Source organism: Salvelinus sp. IW2-2015, linkage group LG9 (genome assembly GCF_002910315.2).
Source record: "Salvelinus sp. IW2-2015 linkage group LG9, ASM291031v2, whole genome shotgun sequence".
Classification (NCBI taxonomy): Eukaryota; Metazoa; Chordata; class Actinopteri; order Salmoniformes; family Salmonidae; genus Salvelinus; species Salvelinus sp. IW2-2015.
The window spans coordinates 12594353-12606766 of NC_036849.1; the positions used below are offsets into that span (position 1 = coordinate 12594353).

Consider the following 12414-nt stretch of genomic DNA (forward strand, 5'->3'; position numbering starts at 1 on the left):
GTGGGCTAAATTTACTTCAAAGAAAAAAACAATAATAGCAATTTTCTATCATCCACTCAACTGAAATATTTTTAAAATATAATTGGATTGAAATACAATAAAATAAAGTGCAAAAATCTATTAATCAAAAAACACTTTGTTTAAGGAGAAGTAACATGCAGTGAAAACAAATATTAAACTTAACTTTAAACTTGAACTGAGTAAAAACTCTAAATATGTGATTGCACAGTAATGTTCACTTGTTTGAGGTTGAGGGTGATACTTGGTGGTGTCCCATCTTTTCCACAAGTTCATCAATGTTCGGGGTAAGGCTCTGAGCTGAGGAAATCCTCAGAATTGAGTGGAGGTGTTCAGCAGTAAGTCGACTTCTGTTGTGATGTTTTGTTCAGGTTCATCAAGAAAACAGTTGTTCACACAGGTATGTGCTGCCAAACATAGACAACGTTTGAGCAGCCTGGATGCGCAGCTGGGGCATTGTGTCGGGGAGGAAACGGGCGAACTCCGCAGCACCCACTGCCGCATATTTTGCCCTCAGTGCATCATGTGCATTGGAGGTCAATCAACTCCATTTGGAGGTTTGGTGGTGAGCTTTCCACGTCAACAGCAAATGGGTTACCGAGCAGTTCCAACCTGCTTTTTTGTGCTTCAAAGTCAGCAAATCGGCGTCGAAAGTCAGCGGCAAGCATACCTATTTTATCAGCCAACTGTGCGCTCGGGAACGCACTGGTAGAGAGCTTCTCTTTCATGGTCTGGCAGCTGGGAAAGTGGCTCAAATTTTCTTTCCGCATCTGCGTCTCCCACAGAGTCAGTTTGGTTTTAAATGCCTTCACTGTACTGTACATATCAGAGATGACATGATCCCGACCCTGCAGCTGCAAGTTCATTGCATTCAGATGACTCGTAATGTCACACAGAAAAGCCATTTCACACAGAAACATTTCGTCTCGTTCTCAGTGTCCACCTTCCGTTTTGCCATTTTTGATGGGTATCTGAAAGTTAATTTTACTGTGATGCTGACGACTGCTGTGCCAATAAATATTGAAATGAAGCAGCCTACTGCTCGGTGCGTCACCGTTGCATTGTGGGAAATGTAGTATTGGTGCGTGTAAAAGATCTGCGGGCTGCCGGCTTGCTGCGGTCTGCGGGCCGGTTCTAATAATAAATCAAGATCATCCCAGGGGCCGTAAAAAACCTTCTCGCGGGCCGGATGTGGCCCGCGGGCCTTGACTCTGACATCTATGCTTTAAAGAGTAATTGCCTCCACATTTATAGAAACTGATTTTGACTAGGCTACTTTGAAGCACGGTACGACATAATATTAAGTAAAATATTCCGATTTCACACAATTAGGTATGTTTTCAAAATGCGTACCGCCTCCAGCTCATTGCAAAGTCGTGTGACGTGCTGATGCATGCCTACCGTTGCCTATGCACTTGAATGGGAAACGCGCTTCAATTACCAGTTTGAAAAATAAAATAGTAGGTATTTTTTATCGTGGCCATCAAAACAATTTTTGCACGCGATTGCATTTAGAATTGTTGCTTAATGATTGAGCTTCTAAAAGCACGTTTCACTCCAGCAGCAACAGAAGCTGTAGCAGCAGCAGCTCTCACGCTGTCTGACAGATTTTCCTCTAACTAGGCTCTGTATCTGTATTCTGTGCGTGTGTGATGAATAAGAATCATAACGACTACCGAAAATACACAGCAATTTAATTCCACAAAATTATGTAAATGTACCTATAGACTGATGAGCATATGCTGTATTTACATCGACTGGTATTTTCATCAATTCATAGGCTAAAAAGCATTATTTTGCAATGGGATTGCCAATTTGCCTATTTTATTTATCAACTTGAGAAAAAGATCGGCCAAAAACGGCTTTTACCGGCTAACGGAAACCCGGACACACACACCAAACCATGTAAATACACCGAAACCCATTCTTTGGACAGCCCATGAGGGTAAGGCAACACAGATTTGGACACATACAGTGCATTCGGAAAGTATTCATACCTCTTGACCTCTACATTTTTTGTTACGTTACAGCCTTATTCTAAAATGGATCAAATAAAAAAACAATCCTTATCGATCTACACACACTACCCCATAATGACAAAGCGAAAACAGGTTTTTCTATTTTTTTTCCAAGTGTATTACAAAAAAATACACCTTATTTACATAAGTATTCAAACCCTTTGCTTTGGGACTCAAAATTGAGCACAGGTGTGTCCTGTTTCCATTGATCATCCTTGATGTTTCTACAACTTCATTGGAGTCTACCTGTGGTAAATTTAATTGATTGGACATGATTTGGAAAGGCACACACCTGTCTATGTAAGGTCCCACAGTGCAAAAACCAAGCCATGATGTCAGAGCAAAAACCAAGCCATGATGTTTAAGGAATTGTTTGTAGAGCTCCAATACAGGATTGTGTCAAGGCACAGATCTGGGGAAGGGTAGCAAAACATTTCTGAAGGTCCCCAAGAACACAGTGGCCTCCATCATGCTTAAAATGGAAGAAGTTTGGAACCACCAAGACTCTTCCTAGAGCTGGCCGCCCAGCCAAACTGAGCAATCGAGGGAGAAGCGCCTTGGTCAGGGAGGTGACCAAGAACCCGATGATCACTCTGACAGAGCTCCAGAGTTCCACTGTGGAGGGGGGCCTTCCAGAAGGACAACCATCTCTGCAGCACTCCACCAATCAGGCCTTTATGGTAGAGTGGCCAACAGAAGCCCCTCAGTATAAGGCACACGACAGCCCACTTGGGGTTTGCCAAAAGGCACCTAAAGGACTCTCAGACCATGAGAAACAAGATTCTCTGGTCTGATGAAACCAAGATTGAACTCTTTGGCCTGAATGCTGAGTGTCACGTCTGGAAGAAACCTGGCACCATCCCTACAGTGAAGCATGGTGGTGGCAGCATCATGATGTGGGGATGTTTTTCAACGGCAGGGACTGGGAGACTAGTCAGGATCAAGGGAAAGCTGAACGGAGCAAAGTACAGAAAGATCCTTGACGATAACCTGCTCCAGAGCGCTCACACCGGGGCGAAGGTTCTCCTTCCAACAGGACCACGACCCTAAGCACACAGCCAAGACAACGCAGATTATTATTTATTTTTTAAGTCAAGGGGTCTGAATACTTTCCGAATGCACTGTACATGACTCTAAGCATGATGGGATGTTAATTTCATAATGAACTTTGGAACCACACCTGTGTGCATGCACCTGCTTTCAATATACTTCATCCCTAATTTAATCAAGTGTTTCCTTTATTTAGTCAGTTAACTGAAACTGCCACTGATTAGCCAGATGGTGTTCCAACCGGGGCTGAAGCCATCCCTTGTTAGAGGTGAATGATGAAAATCTGCAGTGTTGTGCTACGCACCTCAAGGCCCTGGGTTTGAATAGCTCTATATTCCACTGTGGACCACAGTACAGTGAGTCTTAGGAACTGTTCACATACATATGCATCGGTAGCAAGTTTAACATATCTCAAATTTTTAGCATACTATGCATTTTTAAGGACTTGTTGTAGTTACTGGGGAAATGTTAAAGTGCTCTCTTTAAATACTTTATTTAAAAAAATATATATACATTTAACTAGGTGAGTGTTGAGAACAAATTATTTACAGTGACGAATAGATATTTTTATAAACACTAAAGCCGTTTCCTGTGTTTAACCTACTACTTTAACTGGGTGACGGGGTCATTTGATTAATGCACAAACTCTAAATCGAGTTTGATTAATGCAAACTCGATTTAGAGCGATCGCGCTCATATACACATCCATAGGTGGGTCAGGGCTAATTTAGATTGACATTGATAGAACCCGTAACAAAAGCGATAAGGTTAATCAGTCCACCTAGTTATTCACTATGACGCTGTGGAGGGAGGGATGAAGGGAGAGGGAGAATGACAGGGGGAGGGATGTTAGGAGCCTGCACTGAAATCAATCTCCCCTTCTCTCCCGGTGGGTTAATTTTCTGAAAGCAGTGTTAGGGCGCTGCTACACACAGGGACACTCATACAGATGGACTCAGAGTTTGGACGACGGAGTCATAAAGATGGTTATAATTCTCTACCATTGCCACCTCTGTGTGGGTCGCTGACCTCTCACTACCCCCAGCATAGCCCTGGGAACCCACTCAACCAAGTGAAAGATGGAACAATTAGGCATGGGCAATTCCCCGGAAACAGTTTCACGGAGACTCAGATTTTTCGCTTTAAAATGTATGTCAAACAAAAAACATTGGTTGCTAAATTAATCAACCATACAACTATATGTACAAGAACTACTTTTAACAATTTCCACAGAACATTTTACATCAAAAAAACATCTACTTGAAGAACAGTGCAAAGTTTAACAGCCGGATTGTGCTGTTGGTGTCATCATTCTATTACCAACATTTGCATCTTCACTGTTCAAGTAAAAAATACATCATGTTCTGTGGAAATTGTTCAAAGTTGTCCTTGTACGTATGAGTCTGTGTCACTCTGTTACTGTGGAATTTCCTGCTTACGGTCTTCAGTAGTTACCTACAGGCACATGAACAAAAGGGAAAGAAGGGGAGAGCAGAGCGAGACCAGAGATACAACAATGAATATTTGAATCAGGTGACCATCTGCTGAGATTCAGTATGACAGTAATGAGAAAGAGAGCTAGTGTTTTTTTTCTTTCTGGTCGGGTGTCTTCTGTCAGGGATTCTAGTGTGTGTGTGTGTGTGTGTGTGTGTGTACACACTAGAACAGATCCCACTACCCTTGGATGTGTGCCTGGCTGCTTGCCATGAAGTCATGACCTCTGCAATTCCCTCCCTGGAAGATTTCACATAAATAACTTAACACAATGCAAAAGCCCTGGGGAAATCTATCTAGCCCCCTCTCTCTCTCTCTCTCTCTCTCTCTCTCTCTCTCTCTCTCTCTCCCAGAGCTAAAAATAAAAGGTTTCAGCCGTTGCTCTGCGCTGGAAAATATGGTGAAGCATTTTGGCTGAAATTGCACAGCATATTTGCCCCTTCAGTTTCCACTAGGCTATGCCATTGGGTGGGTGGGTGTTGTGGGGTAACAGTAGGCCGGTACGTGGGTGGGAGGTCCTGAGAGCGACTGACCATAGTGTCTGAACAGACATATCTCGAAGTCTCACGCTGTGGTAAAAGTGACATTGTTGCTTCTGGTGCTGCACCTGTTCTTTATAGCAACAGGGAGATCTAAATACATTTTGGTCCACTTCCTGGTTTTTCTACCTCCCTCTCTCCCTGGCCTTCCTTTCTCCCATAAGGGGACTCGGGGGGGTTTGGCTTATGGGACTCCCAAGTCAATGAATAGTGCATTAGACCAAAAGAAAAGGCTACGATAGGATGATTTATTTAATGCTGTTTCTGTTCTGGAGCTCTATGGCTCTTCTCTTCCCTCTGGCGTATTGATCCACTCAGGAGAATGGAAGAAACCAGTCTCTTGCTACTGGGATACCCATCTAGCATTCTTCACCACCTAGACCCTTCGTCAACATGAATGGTTCACTGGTAGGGTCTTGAACTGTCTGCAATGCGCAAAGCGTAGGTTGATGGATGAGGGGTTTGATTGAGACAGCCTGGGTCTAGCTATATAAACTGAAGTCATTAACTACTTTATTGAACAGCTCAACCTATTAGATACTGTATGCAACACTATTGCGTAAGGCTGACAATAAAGCCTCCCAAAATCAGCTTGTTTCCTCACTGCAAGAAAAAGGAATTCTTTGAAATGTGCTTCTTATAAGGACAGGATTGCCGGGGATAAAGCAACTCGCCTGACACGCGATTCCTCGGCTTCAGAAATCCCGGCTATTTCCCTCCTTTAACAGCCATAAATCGTGTGTGTGTTGTCACCCTGAGTCTGTGAGGGCCAGGTAAGCAGCCTGGGTACTGTAGGTAAACACCCTGGGCTGGGCCCCTCTAAACCGTATTACACCCCCCTGCCTCTCCATGTGGCCCAGCATGATTACAGCAGGAACAACACACAGCATTCCCGCCTCCGTAAGAAGATCCGCTGCTCTCTGGATTTTTAGGGTGGGAGCTCAGCTCACACTCTCGCTCGTAAACATCGGAACTAAATCCGGCCATCCTCAACACACACATGCACTCATTCACTAATCTACTGCAGAACACACCAGCCACCGCAGCGCTAGCACTTTGCAGGTTGTTTCCTGTTTTGTCACATGCACAGGTACAGTAAAATGCCTTTCTTGCCAGCTCTAACCTCAACAATGCAGTAATCAATAATGTAATACTAAAAATAACAAGGTAGAACAAAAACACACAATATATAAACATAAGAAATAAGAACATGATAAAGTAAGTAAGCATACGATATACAGGGTCAGTTCCAGTACCATATTTACAATGTGCAGTGGGGGTACTGGATCGATAGAGGTAGATATGTATGGGGTAAGGTGACTAGGCATCAGGATATATGATAAACAGGGTAGCAGCAGTGTATATGATGAGTGAGTGTGTAGAGTCAGTATGTGTGTATGAGGAAATGGAGTGAGTGTTTGTATGTGTGTTGGAGTATCAGTGTGCTTAGTGTGTAGGGCCCTGTGACCGTGCATAGAGACATAAATAAGAATAAAATAGAAAGGTCAACTCAGTCTGTGTAGCTATTTAGTGGTCTTATGGCATGGGGATGAAAGCTGTTCAGGAGCCTGTTAGTGTCAGACTTGATGCACCGGTACCGCTTGCCATGTGGAAGCAGAGAGAGAACAGTCCATGGCTTGGGTGGTTGGAGTCTTTAATGATTTTCCGGTTTCTTCCTTTCACACCACCTGAAAAATAGAGGTCTTTCCTAGCAAGGAGCTTGGCCCAGTGATGTACTGGGCTGTCCACACCACCCTCTGTAGTAGCACCATGCGATCGAGGGCGGTGCTATTGCCATACCAAGGTGTGATGCAGCCAGTCAAGATTCTCTTAATGGTGCAGCTGTGGAACTTTTTGAGGATTTAAGGGCCCATGCCAAACCTTTTCAACCTCCTGAGGGGGAAAAAGTACTGTTGCGCCTACTTCACGATTGTGTACATGTTTGGACCACTAAGTGATTTGGACACCAAGGAACTTGAGGCTACCGGCCCGCTCCACTGCAGCCCCGCTGATGTGGATTGGGGCATGCCCCCCCCCCCCCCTGTTTCCTGTGGTCTCCTTAGTCTTACTGACGTTGAGGGAGAGGTTGTTGTTCCGGTCCCACACTGCCAGGTCACTGACCTCCTCCCTGTAGGCTGTCTCATCGTCGCCGGTGATTAGGCCTACCACTTTCATGTCGTCAGCAAACTTGATCATGGCGTTGGAGTCGTGTGTGACCACGCAGTCGTGGCTGTACAGAGAGTACAGGAGGGGACTAGGCACACACCCCTGTGGGGCCCCCGTGTTGAGGGTCAGCGTGGTGGAGGTGATGTTGCCTACCCACACCACCTGGGGTTGGCCCGTCAGGAATTCCAGGTTGCAGGTGTTCAGTCCCAGGGTCCTGAGCTTGGTGACGAGCTTGGAGTTGAATGCTGAGCTGTAGTCTATGAACAGCATTCTCACATAGGCATTCCTCTTATCTAGGTGAGTGAGGGCAGTGTGGAGTGCAATTGAGATTGTCGCCTATGGATCTGCTGGGGCGGTATGCAAATTGGACTGGGTCTAGTGTGTCTGGGATGATGGAGTTGATGTGTGCCGTAACCAGCCTTTCAAAGCGCTTCATGATCACAGATGTGAGTGCTACAGGGCGGTAGTCATTGTGGCATGAAGCCTTAGAGTTCTTGGGAACAGGAATGATGGTGGACATCTTAACGTGGGGATTACAGACTGAGACAAGTGGAGGTTGAAAATTACTGTGGATATACCTGTCAGCTGTTCTGAGAACGCACCCTGGAATACCATCGGGCCCGCGGCCTTGCGGGTATTGGCCTGATTTAAAGACGTGTGTTAAATAATGGATGTGTGTGTTCCTCTTTAGGTGACGACGGTGGACAGGTTTCAGGGTCAGCAGAATGACTACATCATCCTGTCACTGGTCCGCACCAGAGCTGTGGGACATCTGAGGTAGGCACTTTACCACACAACACACACTTTAACACATGCAGAAATCCACCACACCAGTCACTTTACCCCCCAGAGGAGCTTATTTCTTTATTTTATTTTTTAAATAGGTCTTTTTAAAGAGTCTCTTGGTATGAATAAATGTGGAGTTTTCTAAAAGTTGGTTAGGTCTTTGCAGACTTATTTCTCATGTCACGCACAGGGTGGATGAAGTCAGCTTTTGAGGAGGTAAAAAAAGGAGAGCGTGCAGCCGCACTAACCATTTTTTGTTAAGTTCAGCTGCAGCATTGTGTAAAGATGATTGGGGTGAGAGTATCGAACAAAGAGCAGCTTTACCATCAAAGGCTTTTTGTAAAACAGCCTATTACAGGTTCAGAGAGCCCTGTTGGTAACCACTCGCCTGTGTTAAGTTGTCTTTTTCTGCTCTTTATCTCGAACTCTTTCTTTCTTACCATCTTTGTCAGTCTCCCTGTCTCTATCCCTCTCTTACTCTTTCGCTTCCCTTTTCACGTCTACTTTTACTCTTGTTCTCTTACTGTTTCTCTCTCATCCCTCTCTTCCTTTCTCTCTCATCCCTCTCTTCCTTTCTCTCTCCATCCCTCTCTTCCTTTCTCTCTCCATCCCTCTCTTTCTTTCTCTCTCCATCCCTCTCTTTCTTTCTCTCTCCATCCCTCTTTTTCTCTCCTTTCTTTCTCTCTCCATCCCTCTTTTTCTCTCCTTTCTTTCTCATTCCATCCCTTTCTTTCTCTTCTTTCTTTCTCTTTCTCTTCTTCCTTTCTCTTTCTCTCCCTCTCTTTCTCTCCTTCCTTTCTCTCCATCTCTTTCTCTCCCTCTCTTTCTCTCCTTCCTTTCTCTCCCTCTCTTTCTCTCCTTCCTTTCTCTCCCTCTCTTTCTCTCCCTCTTTCTCTCCTTCCTTTCTCTCCTTCCTTTTTCTCTCCCTCTCTCTCCTTCCTTTTTCTCTCCCTCTCTTTCTCTCCTTCCTTTCTCTCCCTCTCTTTCTCTCCTTCCTTTCTCTCCTTCCTTTCTCTCCCTCTCTTTCTCTCTCCCTTTCTTTCTCTCTCCCTCTCTTTCTCTCTCCCTCTCTTTCTCTCTCCTTCCTTTTCCTCCTTTTCTCTCCTTCCTTTTTCTCTCCCTCTCTCCTTCCTTTCTCTCTCCCTCTCTGAATTGATATCTAGTGAAAAGACCTTTCATTTCCAGGCTGCTGTGAGATACCGACGAGCCCCTCTTCCTTAATACGCTGCATATTAAACACCAGGCAAAACACTGCCACAGTATTTTAGTTCTCTGTACCAGGCCACGCGTACACATACTCTCCCTCTGCTTGTGATATATAGTGGTGGGTGTGCTGGTGTAATGTGTTTTTATGGATGAAGGCCTACTCCATTGGAGCCGCGACACGGCCGACCGAAATTGAAGTCTCCAAATGGAGCTTTGGCTGGATGAATAAGCCATCCTCTCTTTTGAAGCCTCTTCTAGTTTAGCAGCAAGTGTATAAATCCAGGGCCAAAAAAACACTTAAACTCCCTTTTCTCTGTGTGTCTGATAAAGGAGTAGATTGATGGGCTGGTGATGAAGTGGTGCGTGTGGGCCAGGGAGAGTCGCCAGTTTGTCATGTTGTCGGCACCCAGGCATGCACTCCTCTCGCCTATCTCCCATTTAATCTTGTCTCACACAGGAGATTACACACTTCTGCCTAATTCCCATTTCATTCTCTGTCTCTTTATATGTTGAGTGGGTTTTAACTCTAGGTCATAATAGAGGTGTTTTATCTACTGAAGGGGAGAGGAAATGCTGTATTGTAACTGCAAGACATGAGCGTTTCATCAATGCGACATTGCAAGTGTTCTTTTTGAATGGCTGTCTACTTTATACTATGATAGACATTAAACCACTGTTGAACATGGCCCTATGAATTCTCAAACGACCACTTCAATTACAACATTGCCTACTTGTCTGTTTTGAGTATAGAAATACATCAAGCTAGAGAGGATCTCTGTGACTGATTGTGCTAACTTAATTCATATATTGGTGGCCTTTCTGAATGGGTGGGAAAGCAGTGATTCATGGGAAATTCCCCCTGCTGTCTCTCCCACGCTGCGGTATTGCCTCGCTTCACTCTGCTCATAGCAGCCCGCTGCCATGCAACTGACCGTATGACAAGCTGACCCCTCGGTCTGACAGTCTAGGAGAAGCCCTCCCACTGAGAGACACACTGGGACACATACATAGACAGACGCACTTTGACAGGATCACACGCACGCATGTACTGGGACACACACACACACACACCGGGTCAGACGCAGACACACTCTGACAGGCGCACAACAGCACACATGTGCAGGTATACACAAATGTTCACAGAAACACAGACACACCAGAGAGTAGACATGCAGGGAGACCGACACACCTCGACAGGCACAGACACTCACTGCCCCTCTACGTGGCTGCTTATGTCAAGGAACCACCCAGGTGGGCGTCCCCTACCCTGCTTCTGATTGGCTCCTCTCTTGTCAGGCTCTTTGCTGATTGGAGCGCTGCTCTTGTGGTTTGTTTCTGTGGCAGTGATGTGTTTTTAGGTAGCTTTTCCATGGTCCACATTCTTCACTTGTTGTTGCCTTGTTAATTAAAGAGATTACTATACACACACACACACTAGTACGCTCACACACACGCCGACACACAGTTTAACACAGCACACCATACAAACACACAAGTGTAGAGTCATCTCGTGGTCTACTTGTGTTCATTCCACGTCTTGTCTGCGTATGAATGTACGTTTTGTGTGTAGCGCTTTTGCACACGGAGACAAAGGTTTTCACCAGAGCTCCTTGAATAAGCCAGAGCAATCTTCTTCCTTCCCACGCAAAAGCCTTCACCTCGGCCCATGTTGACAGGATCCGCATTGAGCTGGAGAAGGTATTAGTCAGCTGTTATACAGTCATTAGATTTTTCTACCTGTAACTTGGACTGGAACTACCTGCCTTTGTCTTGGTTGAACTACTGCCTCGCTAAGGTCTGACTACAATAGATAAACCTGCTGTTGTAACATAATGGTTAACCAGCAGCCCATTGTAAACAGTTGGTTCCCTGCTTTTACCCATATAGTCCAGAAGTTGAAATTAGAATGAAATATTGTGCTGCTAATGTGCGCTGTCTTATCATGGCTGCTTAGATAAATGAGGCATGTATCTATCCCATAATGTCACTGGCTCCTCCCTGGGGACCAGGACTAGCAGAGTATAGCAGCCTGTAAACAATATTTTATTAAACACGCCACTACGGCACGGCTGTATTACAGCCAGGGAAACGGAGAAGATTCCAGACTCCCCTCTCCCTCCTGCTAATCCTTTAATTCCACTGTCTGGAAAGAAAGTAGCCTATCTCCTCGCCCCTCTGCCCATTTCTTTTGTCTGTCGCTCCTCTCGCTGTTTTTTCTCTCCCTCTCGTTCCTTGCCCTTTGCTTTTTCTCCTCTCGCCATCCGCCCCTCCCTCTCTATTTTTGTATTTCTCCTCACCTTCACCGCCTTATCTTTCTCTAAAGACTCTCTACTCCTGCTCTCATCTCTGTCCCTTTTGCTCCTTTCCAATTCGCTCCTTTCCAATATTTTTCTCACCCACTTGCTTTGGGAGTGGAAGGGCTGTGTAGATAGTGTATAAGCTTGTGATTTATAGGCTAAATGCGCTAAGTGGTCTAAAATGTCATTTCTCTCTCGCCCCCGCTCCCTCTTCACAGGATGGAACTGTGTAGGAGCCATGTACTAGGCAGTACTGCTCTAAATACTTTTGACGGGTCAGTCTGTTCCAGAACTGCTTTGAGCTGAGCCCTGCCTTCAACCAGCTCACTGCCAGACCCATGAAGCTCCACATCAGACCCAATGAATACTACACACAGGGACAGCCTGTGAGTACACACACTTGCACAATCACACACAGAGACAAACGAATACACCCATGCAAGCTTGAATATGTGTTGTATGACATGCACACTATCAGGCACATGCACAACTACACGCAAAACACTTTGACTCAAACACTTTCTCTCACAGACATTTCTATGCCGTACCCTTTCCAGCTCCTGCATAGTACATGCCCCTTCATCCCCACTGCAGCCTAATCCTGCCTGTCTGAATTCCCCCTCTCGTTCTATCCAGCCTCTTACCCACCGGCCCAGTCAGTTAACGCCATTCAGGTATAGGTGGACTGTGACAGACAGGGGGGAACAGTCTGTTATTAACCCCCAAAGGTCACCAGATAGCCAGTCTACCCCAACCCATACCCCCTCCAGGATATTGCTAGACGGCTACCCCAACCCATACCCCCTCCAGGATATTGCTAGACGGCTACCCCAACCCATA

General features: G+C 45.4%; 1 protein-coding gene across 1 annotated transcript in view; it reads left to right on the plus strand.

The window, feature by feature from the left end:
• Nucleotides 1-12414, plus strand: part of aqr (aquarius intron-binding spliceosomal factor) — a 63662-nt gene that overhangs the window by 47775 nt on the left and 3473 nt on the right. The window contains exons 32-33 of the mRNA XM_023994981.2: nucleotides 7977-8062; nucleotides 11846-11960. Coding sequence (XP_023850749.1) covers nucleotides 7977-8062; nucleotides 11846-11960 — 201 coding nt within the window. The remainder of the gene's footprint in view (nucleotides 1-7976; nucleotides 8063-11845; nucleotides 11961-12414) is intronic.